Source organism: Thermobia domestica, chromosome 10, assembly GCF_964235325.1.
Source record: "Thermobia domestica chromosome 10, izTheDome1.hap1.1, whole genome shotgun sequence".
In the NCBI taxonomy this organism is placed as follows: domain Eukaryota; kingdom Metazoa; phylum Arthropoda; class Insecta; order Zygentoma; family Lepismatidae; genus Thermobia; species Thermobia domestica.
In genome coordinates, this window is record NC_137463.1 from 108484039 (window position 1) to 108510460 (window position 26422).

At 34.2% G+C, this 26422-nt stretch overlaps 1 protein-coding gene across 3 annotated transcripts in view; it reads left to right on the plus strand.

Annotated features, from left to right (window-relative positions):
- Positions 1 to 1069: 1069 nt before the first annotated feature.
- Lac (septate junction protein lachesin) overlaps positions 1070 to 26422 on the plus strand; it is a 116772-nt gene continuing 91419 nt past the window's right edge. For 2 of the 3 annotated variants that reach the window (XM_081728429.1, XM_081728430.1), the window contains exon 1: positions 1071 to 1309. In XM_081728429.1, the coding sequence (XP_081584555.1) occupies positions 1267 to 1309 (43 nt within the window). In that variant the 5' untranslated portion in view covers positions 1071 to 1266. Of the gene's footprint in view, positions 1310 to 26422 lie in introns of all 3 variants that reach the window. The other variant, XM_081728428.1, reaches the window with a different exon arrangement.

Here is a 26422-nt window from a genome sequence, read left to right on the forward strand (position 1 = left end):
TTAAATGAGAGTGATCAGAACGCTTACGCATTCTGGTGGCAAATTGTTAAACTATGGAGTTAATCGATTTTGCCTCTGAAAAGAATGTATCTTTTCCATATGTAGAACTAAAAAAAAAAAAAAAAAAAAAAAAAAATAGAGTTAATCGATTTGGCTTCTGAACGTCTCAATTATTCATCAGCATTCCTCTCTCATTTCACGCCGGTTCTCCAACCTCAACACTCACATTCAGCGCTTGGTAATAATACGTAAAAAAAAAAAAAAAAAAGTTATCTACTGACGCGTAGAATATGCGTATAAACTTATAAAAAATGTAAAGCTCGTAATTAACGAGAGACAAGTCTACAAATTAAAATTTTTTTCGCGCTTGTTACAGTGGCTCAGTGGTAGAGTTCTTACCTCTGGCGCGTGGGATCCCTGGTTTGATCCCTGGCCAAGTAAGTTTGTGGCGGACGACATCACGTTCGTGGGTTTTCTTGGGGTACTCCCATTTCCTCCTTCTTTCTCATTCCATCAATTTTTCCATCATCAATCACATTCATCCAGGGGCGGTTTCAGGACGGACTTCTGGGGGGGCGGTGGGTTGTAAGACTGGTACTTAAGAGTTACTTTTTAGAGCTCCAAACTCTGGGATGGGCTTTATTTATATACAAAATAAAAAAGTTCCCTCTTCTGGGGGGCAATCGCCCCTCCCCCTGGATCCACCACTGCATTCATCGTCTCCCGTAGCCAAGAGCATAATCGTAGAACGTTAGACTGAAAGTTTCATTTTCATTTCATAGACTTGAATTGATACAATTATCAAGTTTGAAGAAATCACATTTTTTTGGTTCTGCTTTGGAATGTTTCTTTTTTTTTAAGAAAAATATTTTTTTTTTTTTTACATCTGCGTTAAAATAATGGTTGCCTACGTGATGTAAATTACGGGAACTTGACGTTAAAAAACGTACGATAAGGAGGAATATATCTTGCCAACCCTGCCAACAATATACATCTCAAAGCGCACACTGAAACCATGTAATGCGGGAACTCAGAAGCTAAAAGCGAGTTGCTGCATGTCACGTGACTCGCAACCACCTGCGCGTACCATCGAGAGTACCTGTGGTGCAAATAAACTGAGTTAACAGTGAGTAAATGTACTGAAGGTGTGCGAAGTGAGACAGCGCCAATTAATGACGTGTGTAAAAACGTTCGTCGAAGTTTAGGCGTGGTTTTTTAGTGTGTTAGTTAGAGTGCGTTGTGTTTGCTGTTCTGAACTAATACAAAATGTTCGTGCATTTGTGTGTGTTTACATTCATCGTAGCGTTGGGTGAGTATCGATTATACCCTCCAAAATATGAAGTTGCTTGAATAGTAGAAGTACAACGACTTCTATGCATATACGAACACACATTTATTTAGAGGCGAGCTTGCTTTCTAGGTTCAGTTAAGCCGTCGCGGGTAATTATACTCATAAAATGTAGTATTTATTTATTTGATAAATATATTTTTGCTTTCGAAAGTTCTTGTTTACTCTACAGTTCGTAAATTTTGCCTAATTTAAATATTTTATGAAAGTGAGCTATATTTGAAAATACTACCTAATCCAGGTGATATAGCTTATAGAACCTTAATAAGGGTTGTTTTAATGTAGAAATAACTGCAGCATTTTTATTTTGTTGTTGCTGTGTATCTCCTCAAATTAAGTTCTCCGATGTTTACACTTGCGCATTGTATGAAATTAAGCATTATGCAAGGTAGCATTAATCCAAGACTATTTTGGTAAAGAAAATAAAAAAAATAAAAATAAAAATAAAAATTGTGTGTGTGTTGTTTTCTCACGTAAGAGCGTATATAATGTATCGTACGTTTTGTTACTCAGAAATTCATCTCTAAAGAATCCAGTTCTATGTATTGAGAACCGCGAATCATCAGTGCAAAACACTTTTCCTTTTCCTTTCGTAACCGTTCTTATAACGGAGATTCCAAGTGAAAACTAATAATGTTTACATACAAAAGTAAAAAAGTAATTGGATGATGGAAAAGATCTTTTAAACTATGTTCGGATAAGAACAAAGTTCTCACTCCCCCGTCCTAAATTTCTGTTCAAATGATCTCCCACTAAGTAATAATAAAATAATAAAGAGGAGTCTTCGTTTCTTGCTTCTTACAAAGGAATTGATTTTTGTCCATAATTGTTTATCTCCTTTATATCTTTTAATATTTTATAATATTGTGATCTTTTTTCGTGTCACTAGACATTAAATACGTAATTCGTTCAGAGTACTACTATTTTATGCTTCTAAAAGTGCTCTTCTAAATCCCAACTATATACTTTTCAAATATTCCGTATTTGAATATACCAATGCATGTACTTTGAGCAGTATAAATTACACAAAAGTAGTATATGGTGTCACTGTTAGGAATATGTGTCACCATTACAATACAGGCAGTAGATGCAGTATGTTACATAACACTGTATATTTTTACATATACTGTAAATAAATAAATAAACTATGTAGGCCTATTTGTTCGAGCGGAATAAACTATCAAGTGTTACTGACTACGAACTACATAAAATTCGATTTTCTCGAATAGTACCATGAGAAGTTATCCTGAAGCATCTCATTTTGTTTAGCACCATGTAATTGATATAGACCTATGTCTTATATTCAAAAAATAATATTGAGCTCTTTCAAGGCTAAGCGGTTAAGCTACGCGCCTATGGCGTGGGAGACCCGGGTTCGATTCCCGGCGGGAGCTCATGTGGTTGGGATTCCACGTTAATCAGTAGGTCCACGTCTCATATAGCCTCGCTGCTGAACGGGACTTTAAAAACAAATCAATCGCAAATTTTCGCACAGAGTGTCTCAAAAGCCCCCTCCTTTTAAAGCCCCCTCGGGTAACTGATATTATCAGAGTTACAACAACATGTAAGAGGAAAAACCGTCTCCAAATATAATGTTTTCAATCTAAAGTGAAGGAATTTTGTAGATCGGACGAGCCGTTTGGGCTGTACACTCTTTATGAGATCCAATGTTAAATGAAAATGGAACGTTGCCATTTACCTGGACCCAGAACATAAGTGAATGAACTTAATGTCTTTTACATTAACGTATCGATGTAGAGCCCCCATTTCAAATATATTCCCATTCACTTTGTGTTGTGGGTTCAGGTAAATGGTAACGTTGCATTTTCATTTAACATTGGGCTCATAAAGAGTGTACAGCCCAAACAGCTCATCCGACTTTTAAAAAAAATCGTTACTTTAGATTGAAAACATCGTATTTGAAGACGGTTTCCTGTCTTAGATTTTGTTGTAAATGATAAAACAGAGTTACCATATGTCAGAGGACTTTTGAGACACCCTGTAGAAACAAAAATTAGAGTTTAAGAGTTCATTACAATTTTGAGTTACATTTCATTGACCTTAGTGTGAGCTGGAGTCTTTCTAGTGATACCGGTACGATAAAAGTTTGGTGAGGATATAGTTTAGTATCAGTTTCATATTAAAAGCTAGCGTGTTTATCGTAGGTTTTAAAAAAATAATTTTTCTCGACTCTCGAAAGTGGTAGGCCTACGTAAGGATTTCCACTCATCCGTATCGCTTTGTTCAGCACGATGGAATCTATTAATTGGTGTAGGTCTCACCTTTATACATTTCTTCGTTAAAGGTTAATTAAAATATAGAATTATCACATTTTTTTGGCATGAGCAAATGGAATCTTTTATCCACATGGATGAAATAATGTCATCCCGCAAAAGTAATTTAACTTGGAACGTCATAAATACTATAGACTGTTAGACATTAATCAGGACCGGGTTAACCCATCTGGAGGCCCAGGGCTACTGCTGACTTTGCCTAATATTTTTCTGTGAAAGTACAGTAGAAAATTAAGGGAATATGTTTCATATTTTTGGTTATATTTTATTTTTTTGATGATTGTATCTTTATGGTTCTTTTTAGATAGCCTGTTGAGATTTTGATAAAAGTAGAGACCCCTGTCCACTTAGAGGCCTGGGGCTACACCTGCCCTAAGGCTCCCCTTTAATCTGGCCCTGACGTTAATCAGTCAGTCAGGACTTGTTCTATATAGATTGTAACCTACACCGCTTTTCGTCCCTTTTAGCTCAAATATCAAAAAACCGTGAAACACATGTGTACTTAATTTAGTCCAAATACCAAATTTCATGACTGTAACATCAAGAGATTCCGAGTTATAAATATCATATTATAATAATTGTAATCCCTCCCTCTTCCTTTCCATCCCTTTCCTTCCCGTATTGGTTAAATATCAATATATATATATATATATATATATATATATATATATATATATATATATATATATATATATATATATATATATATATATATATATATATACGGAAAGGAAAGGGATATATGTATAAACACGTGTCTAATTATTTTAAATGGGTAGTCTCAATACAAAACTTGATGTCTCTAACCTTCAGAGATTCCATGATATAGACATTTTATTATAAGAATTGTAATCTCACGCCATTGTCTTCCCACCTATTTTCTGCCCTTCTAAACCAAATAAAAAAACTCATATATCTATTTAAAGTGATAAGTCCACATACTAAATTCCATTCTTTAGAGATTCAGAGATATGGCCATCTTAATATAATGATTGCCATCCCTATTCACTGCTCCCCTTTCTTCTCTTTCCAAAAATCCTTCCTTAGTGATACCTTACGTCAAATTCTATGCATTGTTCAATTTTTTTCAAGTTTCTAGTGTAACCGGTTTGATCAATCAGTTACGTACTCACTCAGCACTTATTTTATATTGAAAAGATGAGACATTTAGATCTTATAAGGAACATTGCTGCCACTCTTCCTCCCTCAAAACGGTGAAATACTTTAGAAATAAGCAGTGGCGTATTTAGGGGAGGCTTCCGGGCTTAAGCCTCCCCGAAATCTTACTTACTATAGTAAAGTATATGAAATATCTTGCAGAATTTTCATATTTTCAGGCAAAGCCCTCCTCGAAAGTTAGCAAAGCCCCTCCCGAAACAAAATCGTAAATACGCCACTAGAAATAAACTTACTTATTAACCCAAGTAACATTGATATTCTCACTGACCTATACTTCCTATTTTTTGAAACGCTTTCCATCTGGGGGAAAAAATGTGATTTCAACACTTTGGTCATGGCCTGCTCGGTGGGGGAAAGGAAAACGTGATTTCAACACGCTCTTCATTATAAATTATGACCATCTTTTATCAGTTTAGTTTAACATTCCAGTTATGTTTTGTAGAGTTTTAGATTAACTTATTTCAGCAACACTTGTTTATTATCGATGTGTTACTTGTAGAAAATTTATATAAACATTAGACAAATAGATAAATAAAGACAATTAACGTATGCAGGCAAATTGATAACTATGAGACAAGTTCACTATGAAATTCACAGTACGGACTACTAGTCTTTCCCTTTATATATTTCCCTCCCCGCTAGTTGAGTGGCTAACGCACGCGACCTTGGTGTACGGGTCCCGGGTTCGATACCAGTTTAAATAAAAATCAGGGCATGAATTTTGCATATAGATTTAGAAAAGACGGGGAAATTCGAGACCAGATGGGAAGAGCTTTTTCTTAAAAAAAAAAAAAATCTGGAAACAGTTAATCGAGAATCGAGACGAGACCTACAAAATTTATGAGACGAGAAAAACATTGTTTCGTCTCGTTCCGGGGTAAAAGGGGAACGCGGCAGGACGCCGTTCCTCCTCTTCGAAATAATACCGTATCTATGGCGTCCCTCCCAGTGCTTAAAGTGTTCCGGTTATGCATCCGAAAATTAGAAAATCGGTCGGTATGGCATACCGGTATAAATAACTGATTTAAATTGTAATTTGCATGTAGAAAAAAAAGCAGATTTTATACATAGAAATAAGTACGACATTAGCATTGAGTCAACAAATATGTTTGTACTATCAAAGATTTCGTTGGTGCTGTTTCGAAAGAAGTAAAAATTTCCTATCACCCTATTCAATGGCAGAATTTGTGCTCTTGATTTTTTCAGCAATTCCACCCCTTCATGTTCCCCACCTAAAATATTAAACCTGGATCCGTCACTGGCATTGACAGCACTTTATTTTTTTTTTAAATTCAAAATTATTCTTTTCACATCATCTGGACTTTTGTGTTTACAGTTATAAGAAAATTAATGTTGACCACGAGATAAGACCAGACCAGAAGAAGAATCTGTTGAAAACGGAAATGAGATTCGAAAGAATAATTAAATACTAGATACTAGAGAGGAGACGAGAGTGATACAAAGACTTGAAAACGAGACAAGAAAGCACATACCTTTTTTTTTTTTGTTTGTTTTTGTTTGTTTGTTAGATCACTATGTTATTGTAAATGCGATGTTTAAGTAAACGTACCATCCGTGTTCTTCCACATTTAGATCGCCGATATGCTCAAGCAAAATTTAGGAAAGCAAAGTCATTTTATAAATATTTATTTCTGTTAGGTTGATAATAGTTGGGAGTAAAACATTTACTATATTAGTATTCACTCTCTCTCTCTCTCTCTCTCTCTCTCTCTCTCTCTCTCTCTCTATGTGTGTGTGTGTGTGTGTGTGTGTGTGTGTGTGTGTGTGTGTGTGTTTCTCTCTATAGATTTTTCACGTCATAAATTATGCAAAAAATGTCAGGAGTAGAGATGATCTTTAGGGTTCTGTCAAAATTACTCCTCTGAGTTGTCATATTTGTTCCATACCGTCACCTCATCTGATGTCGTTTTAAGCACTGGTCCCTCCACTTCCTAAAAAATTATAATTGGCAAAGATAGGCGCGGGGAACGGCCTACGTCATGTGCTCCCCTACCTTTTCAGATCCACTTTTACCCTTAGTCTCTCGTCTTGTGGACTTCATTACTGAACTCTACAATGTTTGATGTTGGATTCTTCTATATTCAAGAACATTATTCAGAGTTGTTGACATGCTAAGTGTATCGAAAGTCCGTGGGCCATAGGGCAACTTCATTATTAGTAAAAATACGAAAAACTGAAAACAGAGGTAAGTTGTTGGCTCAGATGGTCGGTATGATTGTAAAAAAAATATACTATTTTAGATTGATTACTATCTTTATTCAACAACTTCCCTTTCTATCCATTTTTTCTTATCTTTACTGATAACGGAGTTGGCTTATAGACCCAGCTTTTTGATACACCCAGTTATAAAGAGTCTTATCTTATCCTTGTATATGTTTTGCTCTTCTTGGTTGATGCGTGAAGTCTCGTTCGATAGTATTCTGCCTTGTGACATAACTTCAGTTTTACACCTCTTCTCCGAAAGAATTCTTCTTAAAACCCTCGTAAACTCTTACTCTTATGTTGAAATATGAAAGCTTCCCAAACAGAAATTTAATACAAGTAAATGAGACACTATTTTCAAGTGTATAATACGTATGGAGCATTGTATGGGACAGAAACATGGACATGAAAAGTAAAACTGTTAGCTTTCGAAATGTGGATGTGGAGAAGAATGGAGAGAATTAGCTAGATTGAACAGAAAACGAATAAGATAGAAATAGTGGGGTAGAAAAGAATAAGTTTAAATGTAATTAGAAAGAAGAAGAGAAAGTGGTAGGGGCATTGACTAAGAAAGAGCCGTATCATGAAGGAGATGCTAGCAGCTATGATAGAAAACAAAAGACTAAGGGAAAGAAGTTGAAGTTGATGGAAACAGAACATTTCTACGTAAAGACATGAAATTAGCTGAAGATTGTGGTCCATGTAACCTTCTCAATGTGAAAACAAATGATCTGCTAGTATTGGGAGAAAACGATGATGATTTGCGTTTCATGTTCCAATTACAACTTCTTCTAATGGAAGTTGTGCAAGTAACTTGTTGACATTAGCAGATAGGGAATTTTTATGAAATTAATTTCTCGTAGATTTCTTGGATAGATATTGCTTAAAGTCTTCTATCATACACTAACTTTTTGTATATACTAACTTTTTATATATACTAACTTTTTGTACCACACTTAAGTTGTAACAATATTTCTTGACGTTCTGATTGACCGTATAGTTGATTTATTTTTAATGGAATCCTTAGCAGTTCGAGGTTGCAAGATTTGATTTAGTTTATATTTAGCATTGATATTGCTTACCTATGATCACGAGGGGCACATACATTGTTTAACAGGCATTAACGTTCATCCTGTCAATATGTGTAATACTATATATATATTACACAACGCACTGTCGCCAGATAAATGGATCTCATGTTGATCGGAAGTGGTTGAGGTGTTACGTGTATTAGTTGACAGCCTTTCTAACAGGTGATAAACGAATCAACAGGATGTATTACTAAGTCGAATAGAATTCGTAATGTGACAGATTATTTGCTACCGTACAGTAACAGGAAATATTTGTTGCTTTATTTTATTTTTTATTATTATTTTTTTTTTTGATCATGATATCAATATCATTACAGTAATAAGAAGAAATAATACCAGTGAAATCTTTGTTAACAGTTACCTAAATACAGACAGATTTTGTAGTACTCATGATTATATATATATATATATATATATATATATATATATATAGAGAGAGAGAGATACAGATGTACATATATAGATATATAAATTTAGATATCTCAGGCTTGGATGGTTTAAACCATTGTTTAAACCAGCTGGTTTTTTCGAGAAAATCAACTGGTTTAAACCAAACAAAAAGAACGAAAAATGCTTTAAATCCTCTGAACTTCATGATGACGTCTCCACATATCAAACCATCTGCATTGCGTTTATCTACTTTTCATTTTTTAATCAAGGGGGTCCCGTGTTCAATTGTCGGTCGAACCACAACCCATCTTTCAAGTGTAAACCAAATAGAGATTCGAGGTGTCCCTTTAAGCGAAAGTCTTCTCCGTGATAACCTTGGTATTTCATAAGGATGTTAAGCCTAAACATATGAAACGAAACCAGATTATAAATTTCTACTTGCCTGAATGCCTGTTTTTTTTTTTTTTTTTTTTTTTAAATAAAGAAGCCAAGGTTGCTTAAATATATTGATGGAAATTGGCAAAATTTATCAATGCCTACGCAGCTTCCAACATCAGCTTGGATGTGAGTTTGTTTTAATTTTATTGAGTGATATCTACATACCAAATTTGTAATTTAATACCTCAGTTTTAGCGTAGTGATTATGATACGTTGACCTTAAAATTTTACATACAAGTAGATTTAAAATAACAGGATTTTCCCAATGCCTAAGGCGGGAGTTTTCCGATTTATATATAATTCTGGTATAATGTTTTTACTTGTGTAACTGTTTATCTTTTTGTCCTTCTGAAATGACTCTTGACAATTATTTTAACAACTAGGCCTATGTAAAGATCAGTACAACGTATTTTTATCAGGAGTCCTTCGTGAGTGAGTCGGCAATCGCATTTGTGACCAATTAGTGCCGGTTTCGTATCTAAATGAACAATTTCTCTTGGATGTAAGCCGAGAAGTGGTTTGGATTCCGCTTTAAGCTTATGTGACCCCTTCCAGCATAACCTTTTTGTTGTATAATAACACCAAGGCGAAACAAACTAATTTCTCTCCATATCTAATATAAATACATAGAGTAAATTATTTAAACCAAAAACCTGGTTTAAACCAAAAAAATCGGGTTTAAACCAAGAAACCCTGTTTTTTTGTTTTTTCAATGAAAACCATGGTTTTTGCCAACCCTCGATATAGATATAGATATAGATATATAGAAGGGCGCGCAAAATTTCAAAATCAGACGCATTCGCCAATCCGCAAATGATGATCGCCAGTATCTCACGTAAAAATTATGAGAGATACTCCCCACGGCCTTTGCTTTGACAAAGAAGGAGATTACATTAGGGCATAAAATTTCAAAACCAGACAATTAGATTCAGTATAATAAATTCTGAATTGGACAATTCATATACATGTTAAGAAATGTCTTACCGTTTGTGTAACGCTCTCTTTCCGCACTCAAATATCAGTTGTAGATTGCAGTTTTCGGATGAAAGTCCTTAAGTGAAGGGCCATTAATGGAAATTGTCAGCAAATCATAGAGTGATCTACCAAACACTGGTCACCAGCTCTAAATTTCTAGTCGCCAATGGCGACCTGGCGACCGGAAATTTTGCGCCCTGCAAATTTATTTATTTATAAACAGTGTGTTCATAAAGTCACTCTGCAGTGGATTATAGCACTATAACCAACTACAATGTGACATTTCTTCTAAGCTGAAAGTTTAGTAGGATTCATATGTGTAAGACAAGTCTAGCATAACATAATATACACATACACAAGGATAAAAGTATTGTTTCAGTATTTTTCTCACAATAACAAGATCTACACACATCCACTGCGGACTTTTTGAATGCATTGTATATTATTATTATTATTATTATTATTATATTTTATGGAGTAGATCTCTCCTTTTTATGGACACTCAGATACGGATACGGACAGTCCTCTTTTCCCTCTGACCTTTTAGTAACCTCTTCATAACGAACAGAAACTATTCTTAGTTTATACGTATTTAGCATAAATAAACCTGCCTGCGATATAATACAGTAGACAGAAAATCGGTTCCCAATAACATGTCATGAAGTAATATATTGGTGAACCACAAGAAGCAGAACAGTTGCAATCTGAACTTGAAATTTATTTTTTGTCTGTCCACAATAAACTTACTTTTACTTTCAGTACAGTCAGTATGAAAATTAAGGTATTGTAACAGGGGGATGATATGTATTAACAGTTGAGAAGAAAATTACATTATTACATTAATATAAAATCTTTGTGACGCCGAAACTCTTCATTGTGACGTCGAAACTCTTGATTTAGTGTTCAGCACATCTAAAGCAACAGAATTAGTTGGCCAGCTGCTGATATCATTCCAAGAAAATAATCGTCCAATTAGGATTCCCAGGACAAACAAAAAGTTGCTAGTAGTTAACAAAATGTGGCAGATTGTATCTGTGTTAAAGGTTATCGGTTATAAATCATCTACACAAATATCACTGGAAGGAATGAAATTACAAATCTTTGAAAAACCAAGACACGTTAGAAATTTTCTGGTTTAGTTCCATAGTACAATGTGAAAGGATCACCCCTTTGATGCGAGTGGTCCCAAGTTCGTTTCTCGGTGGGGAAATGGCCGAAGAAGTGTAAAATCTTTTTCTGGCCAGCCACCCTGAGCGAGGTTTTTCTCATTCACACCAGAGATGCTACCTCACATAATAATTCCAGGCCGCTTCCTTTTTTCCTCTCCCAATTCACCGAGCAGTGTGATCACCCATGGACGTCATCCCTCATATGTGACAGGCTTGTAACATGGCCATAAATGCCGAAAGCCCAGAAATCTAATTCTTAATCGTAATCCTGTGAGAGGTTATGTTACTTCCTAGTCGTAAAAATCGAAATCCTGATTTAACCAACTTCACAGCCTTTTCCACGCCAAGCTTGTTTCGAATCTTATTCCACACTACCGGTACTCCAAAAGTTGAAAATGTTACTTTCAAGTGACGCTGACACGTTGTAGGGGCTGAATGAAGGAATGTATGTGTGGCAAAATGAAGATGATGTGATACATAAACATAACTATTCATTTGAGCGCGGGGAACAAAGGAGCCAAACGAATGAGGAGGCTCAAAATTCAAATTTAACAGTATCATCCGAAAACTGTTGACCGATTTTGAACATTCTTGGTGCAAAAGTAGACTTTTGGCCTGGGAAAGTTCGTAAGTGTATATATATTCATGTTATCGCGGAAGTCAAAAGGATATTGAAAAAAAAAAAAAAAAAAAAAAAAAAAACGGAACTGAAAATTCAAATTCAGCATCATCACGTAGAAACGACAGCCTTGGGCACCGGAAAATTTATGTAGTATCAATTTTCACTCAAGACAAAGAGAGATACAGGACTGGAAAGCCATGACTCAAACTCAGCATGACTTTGTGGTAGACAAATCTGTGCATATGGGTTTTCCCAGGGTTCTCCCGTTTCCTTCTATTTCCGCCATTCCACTATTATCATCCATCTCATCATCAACGTCTCTCTTAGCCTCAGCGCATAATTGTGGGACGTTAAACTAAAAAGAAACGCATCAATATACAAAAATAACTTGATAGTTTGTATATGGCTATACCATCGACGTCGAAAATTATATATTCAGCTTTGCCACATGCAAACATGGAGCGAAGGAAGCTGAAAATTAGAAATTTAGTCTTATCAAACGAAAAAGGCTTGACTCATCCTTAATTCTTTATCGTTTATTTTATGAAGATAGTTAGGTCTTCAATTTTGGAAGGTTTAAGTGTATTGGATTTGGCGCAGTGTGACAAGTTGCGAAATAAACTACTTTTATTTTACAAACCATTATACTGATATCACCATATACTCCAACGCTGAACACGAGAGAGTTGTTGTAAATTATAAGTAGACATCGGATTTTGTATGCAAATGTATATTTTGTTTACGTATATACATCTTTGTTAAACTTGGTAGGGATTTATAACAACAATAATGCAGCTCGAATTTGAAGTTCTATAGTGCACATGCACATAAATGCATATTTCAAAGGTTAACGCTTATATATTAGTGCTTAAGAGCATACTCAGTAAATTCTGTAAGTTTGTATTTCACATGTATGCGTATAGCATGTAATAAATCCAGTTTTCAATTGTATTTTCGATGCATTTAAATGTCTATGCAACAGAATGAGTTTTTGCATGTGAGGATGGAAGAATCCCTAGCTTAGGGAGCACCCATATTGTTAACAACCGATCAGAGCAAAGAAGCTTTCAATTGAAAACAACGTTAACAGAAATCTGATAAAGACATTCCAAGATCTTGTTCACATCAATTCAGAAACAAGAGATGCGAGGGATGTTGCTCAGTGAATGCTTAGCTCTAGTTTATGAAGTTCAGCACGAGCTTCAGTCAGTTCCTGTTAAATTCGGGTGCTCTGTGGAAAATAAATTTACTGGTATTCTGAATTAAAGCCAAGGAAAAATACTTTCAAGGATTATATTCCAACTTGCCAAAAAATGTAGATATCAAACTTGCTCTTCTCTATAAATATTGTCTGCTAACATTGGTTGGTGTTTACAGGTCATTTTCTGGCAACAAACGTCTCAAACTGACACCAAAAAAATGTAGAGAACCACCTGGCGATACTATGCTGTGAGGCTAATTACGGGAAGGAATAAGCCCTTGAAAATAAGAACTTATATTTTGTACAATGGATACGTATAAAAAAAAAGTGAGGCTTGTATTATCTCGTGTAAAGTAAATGCACTCTAAAATATAGGTAATTGTGAAGAAAATCTAGAGATCATGTTCTCATAATCTATGTATGTTTTAAAAATGTAAGATATATAAACTGTAAATATCATAACAGTAAATTCTGAAGAGAACTTCTTGAAAGGTAGAGCACATTTTCGATGTTATATTTCACCTATAGAATTTCTGTCACAACTTTGCCACATGTTTGAGTTTTTTTCTTTTATTGTATTGTTAATACACATTTTAACACATTTAACGGCATAATTGCATGCATATTTTATGAATTTTAAGTGCATAAAAATATGATGTTTAATTAAGAGTGATGCTTTCTTCATATATGAGTCATAATTTCGCGTCAAAGAAACTTACAGAGTCGAAAAAATCTGATTAAACCCGAAAAAATCCATATAACCCAGCCCTTCCCCCCACGCACAGACAATCTCACATTTTTTGAGACCGTGTGCACTACGAGTTATTGTACTGTGAAGTGAATGTCTTTATGTCTTCTAAGCACACCTGTCTGTCTGTAAGTGTGTTCTTTTGGAAAGCACAAATCGCGAATGACACTGAGATATGTCCATATCCAATGCTCATTTACGTTTTGGTAATTAAATTATTGTACTTAAAATAGGATAAACTTCCATTTTATTTGCGGATGAGATTAGAGAATTTATATATATATATATATATATATTTATTTTGCGTACTGCGGGACATTTAAACAGATCTTATTTCATTTTTAATTTTAGCAAAAGAAAAAAATATTGTACATGAATGGTTGTGTAAAACCATAACGGTATAAGTAACATTTTGGTTAAAATTGAGTTAAGTTCATAAATGAGAACTACTCACGAGAAAGTTCATGTGGTAAGGAAACCTGAGCGCAGTAATGTTATTTGCCAGAGATATAGTTATAGACATTTATATTTTGTCGGAAACTAAGACTTATGCACTCACAGCGTTATTGTTTGCAGCCATTCAAATATGAGTTTTAAAAAAATTGCGAAAACAAGGTGGAGGTATGGCAATTTTGTTTGAGAAAATTTCATAAAATCGTTGACATCGGAAAGTTTGTTGTGAACTGTGTTGATATGGTAAGCGTTCATTTTTGGGTACAAAATAGATTACGACCTGAAATTTTTAAGTGTTCGTAAACAGCTCATAATAGTTAACTACAGTTTTTTAGGAGGTTGATTTCAGTACAGATGCAGTAGAAATGTTGTGCTCATACCACCGTAAAAATATTCAGTTTTTACATGTGACATGATTGCATTTGTTTATTATGACATTGCTTTGATGAATGAAAGAAAGCGAATATTCGTTTGCATCAGAAGACTTGCGTGTTTATGAGTATAAACGTAAGGTTTGATAATTTCGAATTTTCGCTTTGTTTGTTACGATTACAGTAAACTTTCTTGCAGAAAAAATCTGGGTGTCTTTTGTTAAATATACAATTCGTGCAAGAATTTTCTTTCTTATTTTTATTTCATGAAAATTAAATGCAAGTGATTTTCATTCAAGCGCATAATGTTATTTAACTGTGATCATAAATTCTTGTTACGTCACTGTCGTGGAGGATCTCTACGGTTAGTTAATTGAACAGTAGACAGCACATGAGGGTACAATTATGTGTTTTATTATGTAATTTAGATGTGTGGAATCTTCTCTGCCTCACTCTCACCATAAAGATTTGATTTCTATGTGGCATGTCACGCATTTGATTTTATTGAAGTTATTCGTCTTTAATTAATAAAGAATGGTTCCGCTTTCTGTTTCAGTATTTTCCCCCCGTTTCCCTATGTTTTTATTTTGTAATTTTTCGTAGAATTTGTGTTGTAAAGCCTACGATATCTGTTCTGAATCTCAAAATCTTAAATAAATAAGGGTGATACATATTCACATTTCTTTTTAAAACTTCATTTGTTCAAAACTTTAGGCTATGTGAACTTGTAAAAAGATTGTATTGCAATAACTGTAGCAATTGAAAATGTCAAAAGACTGTTTATTTGTTTGCTTTTTATCATTGCACACCATCTTACGCTGTTTCATTTGAATGATATATTAAAATACACATTTCTAAACATTAAATTCTTGGTTTATACAAACAACCGTGTAACTTGCGTTACAATTAGAAAGTCTTGTTTTACACAGCGAACGGTTCTAATCGATGCATATATGTGCTTCAAATCATCGTTGATTCATTTTATGACTGGCTTACGAGGTACAAGATTTTGATGTAAAGCTTTCTGTGCGTGTAGCTTCAAATACCTGACATATAATCTTTCTTCTCTACATTTTCTTTATTCTGAAATGACTGAAGTTGAAAGTATAATTTACTTCATACCTTCAATGCCCACATTAATTAATGAGAATAAGATAGATATTTCCGTACAATTCTTAATTTTTCGTAGTGCTGTTAAAATATATGGGGAAAAGAGTTGGCCATACATCCCCTTATCTGTTAGCTTAATAGTCCATTTTAGCTATGCCAATCAAATGGACTGCAGATATTTTCAGGCAGAACACTCACGCAATTGTCTCTTCTACTTATCTTTTGGAGGGAGTAGTAACTCTTACTCCTTAAGGCTTCCATTATCAAAAGGATTATTTTCCATTAATCAAAATATACAAAATATCAAATATATATGAAGAGTGTAGGAGTTGTGCAGTAGCGTAGCCAGGATGTGTGTTTGGAGGGGGGCAAGTGCTGTTATAGGCACATATAGAAAAATTACAAACACAAAAATATATAAAAATAAAATTATATAAAAAATTACAAACATCAAAGTACCAAAATACATTGCCGGACCTCTTTGGGCCCCCCCTTCCCTACGCCACTGGAGTTTTGTGTTCAGACAAACTGAGAGAAGTTGAAATTAATTTTTATGGATTTTAGAACCATTTTTCTGGATTGAATATACGTACCTCCATGAAGATGTGTAAGAGACTACCAGTGATACTCAGGTGCGCCGATTTCTGTGTAACCTGGGTGTGTGTGTGTTCAAGAATGTGCATTTCTTTGCCATATATCGTAGCGAAGTTTCTTAAATTTCAATTCTGTAAATTTAAAATAAAATAAAAAGAAAAGGCAGTAAATATACTGTTAAAGGTGAATATGCAAAGAATATTTTCTAAAGACACAGAATTTAATAAACTAGGCCAAGAAAAACTACGAAATTCCATTTTTTGAATTTGATCTCCTTTGTAATACGTATTTGTACATCTGAGTCACAATTGTTGGTGTATAGAAAGGGATACAATACAATATCGCGAGTTTTAAATTCTTGTACGTTTACGTGTAAGGTGCATTGTTTCCTCGCACAGAACATTCTTTTGTTTTTTTGTCCGTCAATATATCAACGTAGTTTATTATGCAAGCATAAAGGAGTGATAAAAGATACAATGTTTGTTCATAATATAAAATAATTGTCTCTTCTCGATGTTAAATATAATAAAATATTGTTTTGGTTGAATAATAACGGGAATGCAGGTTATAAACACTAATTTCTAACCAGTAACGGAAACTCAGTTTGAAAGCCATTGCAAGAATTATTTTTAGTGTTCACCGTAAACGAACATTGACTCTCAGTTGCAGATTTTGATTTCCCGTCTTGTGTTTCATTAGTATAAAGGAGCTGGAAAACTAGCCGTAAACATCCTTTTTTACAGCAAATTTTGCCCAGGGTAAATCAAAATTCGAGGATAGTACTTGGACATTATTGTCGTGCTTCAACATAGCCAAAGCAAGTATATATTATCGTCCTTTTGATATTACGTGCTGAAGGACATACCTTATACAGAAGTTATAAGTAATCGAAGTTTAATTTATTTTAGCTCTGGAGGAAGGGAAGGGGAGTAACTTACCTGCTATTCCTGAAAGAAACAGTTGTCATAAATACAACATAATAAACAAGACGATTCATATTTATACACATTTTGCAGTACATAAGTGTCAGTACTGTATAGGCTTCAGAGTTTAGTTGTGGGGGAACAAAATATGTAGTAATGATGGAGATTACACTGGAAGAAATGCATTTCAAAACACCTTTATACAACATTAGATTTGATTGAAATTCTCGCCCACAAAATGTGTGTTGATGTTGAACATGATGATCGTAGTGAAGTCTCTAGTTTGAAGGACCCAGAGCACACCGACCACCGTAGGGAAACTTCCCGACTTTCTCTTTCATCTGGCAAAACTAAAATTTCTGTTTATATTTGCTACGAACTTAGGTAATTTTGCCACCGGAAATTTGGTCTGCGGAAGTTTTGTCGCCTGTAATTTTGTCAGGTTCTTGCAATTTCTTAATGTTCTCATTGTGTAGTCCTGTCCATACTGGCCGCTTGAGGTGATTGTGATTGCACATGCCGTTAAAGTGAATGCTGTATCCTTTTGAGCACTCTGTGCAACATGTTTGAGGTATCTCATGGACGCCTTTGTCCTGCCGCCAAATTATTCTTGTGTAGAAACTGTAAACACTTGAAAACGAATGGGAATACAACACGCCGGTTCATCAATTTGATTTCAGATTTAGGAGAGAAACATTGTGCAACATTTTTACCGATTTGGCTTACCAAAAAGCTAGTGAAATTAATAAAAGATGTGTTTAAATGAAATCTAAATTAAAGTTCGATAGGGAAATACTTTTCACGAGCTTTCATGTCGAAAATGGCCTGAAACAAGATGATGCATTGTCGCCAGTATTATTCAGTTTTGTGCTGGAATAAGCTATAAGGAAAATTAAAGATAGCAACCAAAGCGTAGAGATCAATGGCATTCACCAGGTTGTGGCTTATCCTGGTGATGTTAATCTGATGGGAGATGATATCAGAACAATAGAAAGAAATGCAAAGATTTCATTACATGCCTGCAAGAACATGCATTTAGAAGTAAATGTAGAGAAACTAAATACAAAAATTATGGGTACGTTAAAATATCAAGTAATACTTTCGACAAAGTGGACACTTTCAAATATCTTGGATCAACATTAATAAACTAAAAGCATATACACGAAGAAATTAAGTGTCGACTGAAAGCAGGGACTTCGTTTATAGTCAATTCAAACTTATTTGTCTTTGCGAATTCTGTCGAACAATTTGAAGCTTAAAATATATTTTAAAAAATCTATGCTGTTGCGATGTATGGTTGTGATACATGGTCAATTACTTTGAGGGAAGAAAACAGACTGAAAATATTTCAAAATACATGTAAAATCCTCAGAGTTCTCAAACTCGTTATTACTGCGATCCACATTAAATAGTAAGAAAGTATTTTGTGGCCCGCGTACTTTTATTCAAATACTCAGTGACATTCTACGTAATAGTGGAGTATTTCAAAGCAATTAAATTTCGTAAATCCGTGTGAGCATCCCGAGCGACCATGAATGTTGCTAAGTAGGACTCGATGCTTAAATTTTAATAAATCAAAATGTAGTTGGTTTCTTGTATGTCTATCGTAAATTCTCATTTTCAGACTAAATTGTAATATAAATTTATGAATATAGTGTCCCTGTCGGTGACGATCGAGGAAGTGTAATGTAAATTTCTTTATCAATAAGCGTATCTGTTATATGAAACTGTACGCATGCACAAAGAGCAATAGAAAAGTATCACAGATCTAACACTACTCCATATGCAATGCTCTAGCCCTGAGATTTTGACTCACCCACTCTCTTTCCATTTAACCCAGCATCTCTAACGACTACAACAGGGCAGGCTCTAAGTAACCACTGTTGTGGGATTAATGTTATAGACTGCGTAGGCACTTTTCTTTTCGTCAATTAATAAGGATCTCTCGTTTAGTTAGCGTGTAAAGTTTTATTGAAGTTTCGTAGAAGTAAGAATACAAGAAGTTCCACAACAAAATATCATAAGCAGTGACTGAAGTTATTTTTTTTCTTTAATAATATCGAATTAATGTCCAGATACAAACAAGCCAAATTAAAAGGAAACATTTTGGGAAGATGTTTTACCAAAATGTGCCGAACCTTGTATTGTAACTAGTATATACAACTATTGAAGTGAGCCGCGGAAGTTCAGTGATAGACCGTGTCGTGGGTTTTTTCGGAGTTCTCCTGTTTCCTCTCACTTTCTTCATTCCACCAATTCATTCATTTCTCATAATCAGTGTCTCCTTTAGCCTAGCCGACATAATCGTGAGACGTAAAACTCGAAGATTTCATTTCATTTTCATTTAAAACTATTGAAGGGACAAATATAATCTTGTTATATGAATGTGGGTCGATACGTGCATACACGTGGAGACTTGATAACAGACCTGAAATTTGGACTAAGTGATCCAGTCTCTTACCGCGTGCTGTACACGCGCATACATTGTCAAATTTTGTTAAGAAGAGACATCACAAAAAATGAATATTATGAAATCTACATACCTAATTTTATTATCACAGATGTGTGACCCTTCAGTTACCTTATGTCCTGTTGTTTTCTGCTTGGCACATTATAAATGTCTTAGAAAATATATATATCTTTCATACAAAAATATCTTTCAATAGAGAAATATCTTTCATACAATTATACATTAGTTTAAGAAATAATGTTACTAACTATGAAACACAACTTACATTGAACCCTGCTGAACCTTTATATTCAATATTTACAATGACATTCCAGGTAAGTTCTAAGAGATGAGGTATGTAACAGGTGATAATAAATAAGAAAAGAAGATAATAGTAAATAAATGTTCATATAACACCACATACTCTTCATTACATTAACAAATGCGCCCAATTTTCATTTTCTGAATAGTACTGCACAACATATGTTTCTGGATCAAAATAAAATTTTCATAATTGAAAGGAAAAGCTCGCGAACCACCATAAAACGGCGAGTGACCCACTAATGGGTCGCGATCCACACTTTAAGAAATACTGACCTAACACGATTACATGTCGGAATATTCACGATACGACGACAAAATCAGTTTTCTATGTCGTTTGCTTGTACAGTTCAAAACTCTTCCGTAGACAAGAGCATATTTGCGGTACACAGTGTGCAACGTGTGCCAGAACCATGAGTGTGTCTTTCCTGCATTACACGCTAATTGACTTAAATATTAAGAGCAATAGTAATAAAGCGGATATTGCCCGTTAAACAATATTCGTAACTTTCGTAACTATTCTAATGAATAATAAAGTATTCGTAACTAAGAAGAAAGAAACGAGTGTAAAAAGTGTATACTGGCAGATATGTAAAATTAATATTGCATTCATTATTAGGTGTGTGTAATACTGTATTTAAATTTCATAGATTATTTTTTTGTTTGAAAACGGTCACTTATTACCACGAATGTACTGATTACACTCCATTATAAAACATGAATTTAAAGTAAATTACAAATTCAGTAAAGGGTAATTTTGACTTTGTTCCTTAAACTGATAATGCTTGGTATTTGTGTAACAGTTGAGTCTATGTACTCCCATGCGAAAAAAAAAAAAAAAATGCGCGTATACTGTAACTCACGATTTTTCGCAATTATTTCATTTTCCATATGTTTATTGGTAAAATTTAGTTATTAGTAAGTGGAGATAATAGAAAGCAATCCATCTAAGGAGATATTTTCAAAAAATATAATAAAATAATAAAAATATAAGCAAAAAACAAAATTATGTTCGGTTTTGTGTATACTGGCAATAATGTTTTCGAGGGAATTTTTGGAGTAGCACAGCACGATTGCAGAGGGAATAACAAGGTTAGTAGGAGAAGAGCTGAATGAAGGAACTGGAAATTGGAGTAAAATATTGCATTTATTGGCTTAAATCTAGGGTGTAAATTGTCTACCAAATATAAATTAGCTTCTGTAAGCAAGATGTTATACGGAAATATATAAACAAAGAGAAAAACTGTTGTCTTAAGTTTGGAAGTGACATGCTCTATAGCCATGAGCATTTATTTCTTAAGAAAAAGATAGGCAACAAAAGAAAATCTGTGTGGTCAAGTGGGTAGAGTGACGGACTAGTAATTCTTATACTGTTTTGACACCAGATCGAATCCCATCCGGTCCTGTTCAATTTTTTTCTTTACAAAACATTGTAGAAAGTGTATAATTTTTATGTTAATAAAACTGAAACAATACAATTAGGAAATAACTTTTTGTTTCCTCTGATGACGTATTTATTTAGAATTAGTGTACTATTAGTAATATCGATTGCTTTCAGTTTATGGTGTTGTATAGCTTCCTTTATCATCCTCTTTTCTTGAAAAAAAAATTGTCTTCAATAAAGTATGAAAAATATATATAGTCAGAAACAGACATCTTAGTATCAAACGTGATTTATCGTGATGAAATAAACAAGTTTCCCGTTATTAAAAAAGAAAACTATAGAAAATCATTGAATTTGGTCTTAAGGTTTTTATTATGCTATATATATTCTTTATAAGACTATACTTTATAAGACAAGATGAGCGATCATACCCTCAAATTTAGCTAGTGAGTGAAAGATGTTTTCGGCACAAATATTTTACAGGTTTAGGTGCATGAAACACCAATACGCCATGGTCTTGACCTTCGTTTATTTCACATTATTATCCGACATATCATAGCAGGTAAAAAGCAGCATCAATCGGCAAGAAGAACTGCAAGTTGTGGTCTTAGTCTGTTTTTGATGCTCCGGACTCGATCGCCTAGCACGCTCGTCTATACCTTGACTCATACGTCTATCATTCAGTGCAGGCACATATCCAGCTTTTCTTTTCGGAGGGGGCCTAACACGAATCCTCGTAAGCACGTAATTCTAATGTTTCAAAAATATCAATAATAATAATAATAATAATAATAATAATAATAATAATAATAATAATAATAATAATAATAATAATTCAACAGTTCTGTATTTCTCTTAAACGTTTCTTACTTGTCATTTATGAACCGGTCAAACTTAATTCTAACACATGAAATCAAAAAATATTTTCTAGAGACATGTAAGGAAAACTGTCTGCTACGTATATCACATAACAAAAATAGCAAATGGCAATGAGTGTATCGTTCTAATACAGTAATGTTATAAACAGACCGGAAACGAAATTGTAATCCCATTTGAAAGTGTTCTTTAATTCCACCTGGTATCAATGGCATTACGGTATATTCTTACAAGTAACACTTCCCAAGTGTAACACTCCGATTTTGATAAAATTTGACAGGCAGATACTACACATAAAATAAACGAATACATGTTTTTTATTTTCTGCGGTAAAACTGTTTTACGGGGGCAAAAGCACTCATCCAAAATTTTGAAAGTTGACGCCCGAAAGACAAAAACAAGTGGACCAAAGTGTACGAAATTGTGCACAGATATGGCAGACGTAAAATGAAGGAATACGTGTTTTGTATTTTCCTGGAAAAAACGGTTAGGTGGGACGCAGATCCCTCCAAACCTTTGATCATGAAATATCAAAAGCGCTAGTAACAATATGTCTGATGTGTGTAAAGGACGAAGAATTCCGATGACACTTTGTGTATGGACAATACGCAAAAACTAAACGAAAGCCTGTTTTAGGGTACAAAATCCCCCATCCAAAATGATGAAAGTTGACGCCTGAAAGGCAAGAAGAAGTGAACCGAAATGAATGAAATTGTGCACAGATATTGTAGACGAAAAATGAGGGAATATGGGTTTCGTATTTTCCTGAAAAAAAGAAAAACGTTTCGGTGGGACACAGACCCCTCCAAAACTTTGATCGTGAAATATCAAAAGTGCTAATAACAGTATGTCAGAAGTGCTTAAAGGACATGAAGAATTGGAACGACACATTGTGTAGGGACAATACGCAAAAAAAAAAAAGGTTTATTTTCTGCGAAAAATTGGTTTCAGGGGGCAGAATTCCCCACCCAAAATTTTGAAATCGTGCACAGATATTCTAGACGTAAAATGAGGTAATTGTGTTTCGTATTTTCCTAGAAAAAAGCGATTGAGTGGGACACGGATCTTCTAAGCTGTTGATTAGGAAATATCAAAAGTGCAAATAAGTATGTATACGTCAGAAATTCCTAAAGAGTATGGAGAATTGCAACGAAACTTCGTATAGGGACAATTTACAAAACAATAAATGAAATGCATTTTAATTTGTATGAAAAAACAGTGTTGGGGCCTAGAGCCCCTCCAAAAAAAAAAGTTAATATTACCGTAAAAGTGCAGGAAGGAGTGGACCGAAGCAAATGAAATTGTGTGTAGATATTGTATAGACTGTATGTAAAATAAGGACTTTCGTGTATTAAAGATGTCCCTATCAATTTTGGCACATCAACAGCAAACAGGAAATTAATCGGCACGTGTTTTTATTTATGCGGAAAAACATTGTAAGGGTTAAAGTTGCCTCGTGAAATACTACAAAATACGCTATACTGTTTGTGCTTGTTGTTGATCTGCCAAATTTGAAGAAATCTGATGGAGACACTTGTGAAACACGAGAGGCTTTATTTTTCAAATCCAATATTTACAGACAATTTCATTTGCTTCGGTCCAATCCTTCCGACACTCAACGCCTCGGTCCACTCAAAAGGTTTTTTTCTCTTTTCAGGAAAATACGAAGCACGTATTTCCTCATCTTACCTCTACAACATTTGTGAACAATTTCATTCAGTTCGGTACATTTTTTCTTGCCTTGCGTCAAATTTCAAAATTCAAGGGGGGGGGACCTTTTGTCCTCTAAAACCGTTTTTTCGCAGGAAATAAAAAAGCCGAATTTGTTTATTTTTTGCTTATTGTCCTAACACAAAGTTTTGTTCCAATTCTTCATGTAAATTTAGGCACTTCTGACATACTGTTATTAGCACTTTTGATATTTCATGATCAAAGGTTTGGAGGGATCTGTGCCCCACCTAACCGTTTTTTCCAGGAAAATACAAAACACGTATTCCCTAATTTTATGTCCGCAATATCTGTTCACAATTTCGTTCACTTTGGTCCACTTATTTTTGCCTTTCGAGCGTCAACTTTCAAATTTTGGGTGAGGGCTTTTGCCCCCTAAAACCGTTTTTCAGCAAAAAAAAAAAAAAAAAAAAAAAATAATAATAATAATAAATAAAATAAAAAAGCACTTATTTGTTTATTTTATGTATAGTATCTACCTGCCAAATTTTATCAAAATCGGAGTGTTACACTTGGGAAGTGTTACTTGTTAGAATTATAACAACAACGCATTGTCCACAGTTTGGACACTGACTCAAAGTAATCTGAAATAAAAAAAAAACTCAAAAGGGAAAAAGTAGGTTTATTAAAAAAGTGCTTGAGGTTTGGTAAGGGACAGCTTCCAGGACCTCACGCTGGATACGTCACTGAGTCAATGCATTATATTTGTTTCTTGCAAAGATGATAATTAGATGCGTAATGTGTAAAATTATATCATAGTTTGTCTTTTTATAGGTCTTTCCTTAACACATCCATATTATCCGGCGTTCTGCCTGCCTGTTCTATGTCGGATAAGCGAAACTGTACTGTATTTTCAGATAGCATATACACAGGAGCTAGAGGTCTGCACGGGCCGGAATTTTTAGAACGGACCCTGCCCGTCCCCTTTAATTTATAATCTATAGGCATTAGCGAATTAAGGGCGGAGCCAATGGAGCCCAGGGCCCCCAGCTCAGGGGGCTCTTTAAAATCCCTCTGTTTAATACTTACGCTCGCGGTATCACTATATTTAAGTCTTTGCATCAGCAGCATTTAACTGTTAATAATGAATGCAATTATTTAATTGTTAATAATGAATTTAACTAAACTAATTATTGTAAACTTGGAACACATTCAAATATTACAGCATAGTTCTCGGTAGTTCCATAAGTAATTTCAGAGACCACGGTGTTTCAGTGGTAGAGCGTTCACCTTTGGTGCATGGAGTCCTTGGTTCGATCTATGCTCGCGCCAAGTGAACCTTGTGCTGGACAAACACTGTGTGCGTGGGTTTTCTCGAGGTTCTCCCGTTTTATCCCACTTTTTTCATTCCATCATTTCATTCCTTTCTCATCATCACTGTCTGCTTTAGCCTATCCGGCATATTCGTGGGACGTAAAACTTAAAAATTTCATTTCAAATCATTTCAGTCAAAAAACAGTTGCAGGAAGTATGTAATTTCGAATAAAACAAACTACTATATACAATTCTGAGTATATTATTCTTTTATGAAATTCTCGCGAACCTTATTTCTAAATTGAAGGGTAAGAAGACTAAATTTATTCTCTTATTATTATAGATCTATTTCAATTGAAGCAGTTGGAATAGTTGGAAAAAAATATTTAAAAAAAACATACCCTATATTCCAGTGTGCCACAATCGGTATAACGCGCCACACTGGTGTTTCCAGCAAAGTGAACAGTGTGACGCAAACTTTTTCCTATTATTTGCAAGAATATTTGTCGAATTCCTGTTATTTATTATTATTATTATTATTATTATTATTATTATTATTATTATTATTATTATTATTATTATTATTATTAACGATTTTTCCATGGATCAGCTGTCTGTATACGGTTAAGCAACCACAAGTATCACATTGAAGGAATGAGTGTAATTATTTACTTTAATAGTAATACAAAAGTCTAGTTGCTTGTATATTCTACCGGTAATAACTGCATCCGTCTAGAAAGCTAGGACTAACAACAAAGGGATACCAAGTTGTGACCACACACCGCCCCAAATCGTGGGTGCCACAAGTTCTCTTCTACGCCTTATAACAATAAGGGCTGTAGCGTTCAGGGAGAGAGAGAAACAACTTAATTCCATTGCAGTTATATGCTTATTAAATATTAACTTATATTTATCAATTATGTAAGTGATCGTATCGTTTTCTGTTTATTATTATTATTATTATTATTATTATTATTATTATTATTATTATTATTATTATTATTATTAATTATTTTATTATTATTATTATACATTTCTTAATACGTTGATTGCCATGTGTATGGAATTCCATACACACGGCTGTCCTGTACAGTAGAGCGTGATTATTTTCCATACGCAAACAATGTAGATATTCCAAGTTTGTTGTGTTCGTTCTATAGGTGTGTATGTAATTAGATACATATGGCGTAGAAATCAAAATTTAATGTCCATGCCACGTATATGCAAAACCATAGACAAAGACATTTATGAACAAAGACATTGAGTTTGAGTTTAACGTCT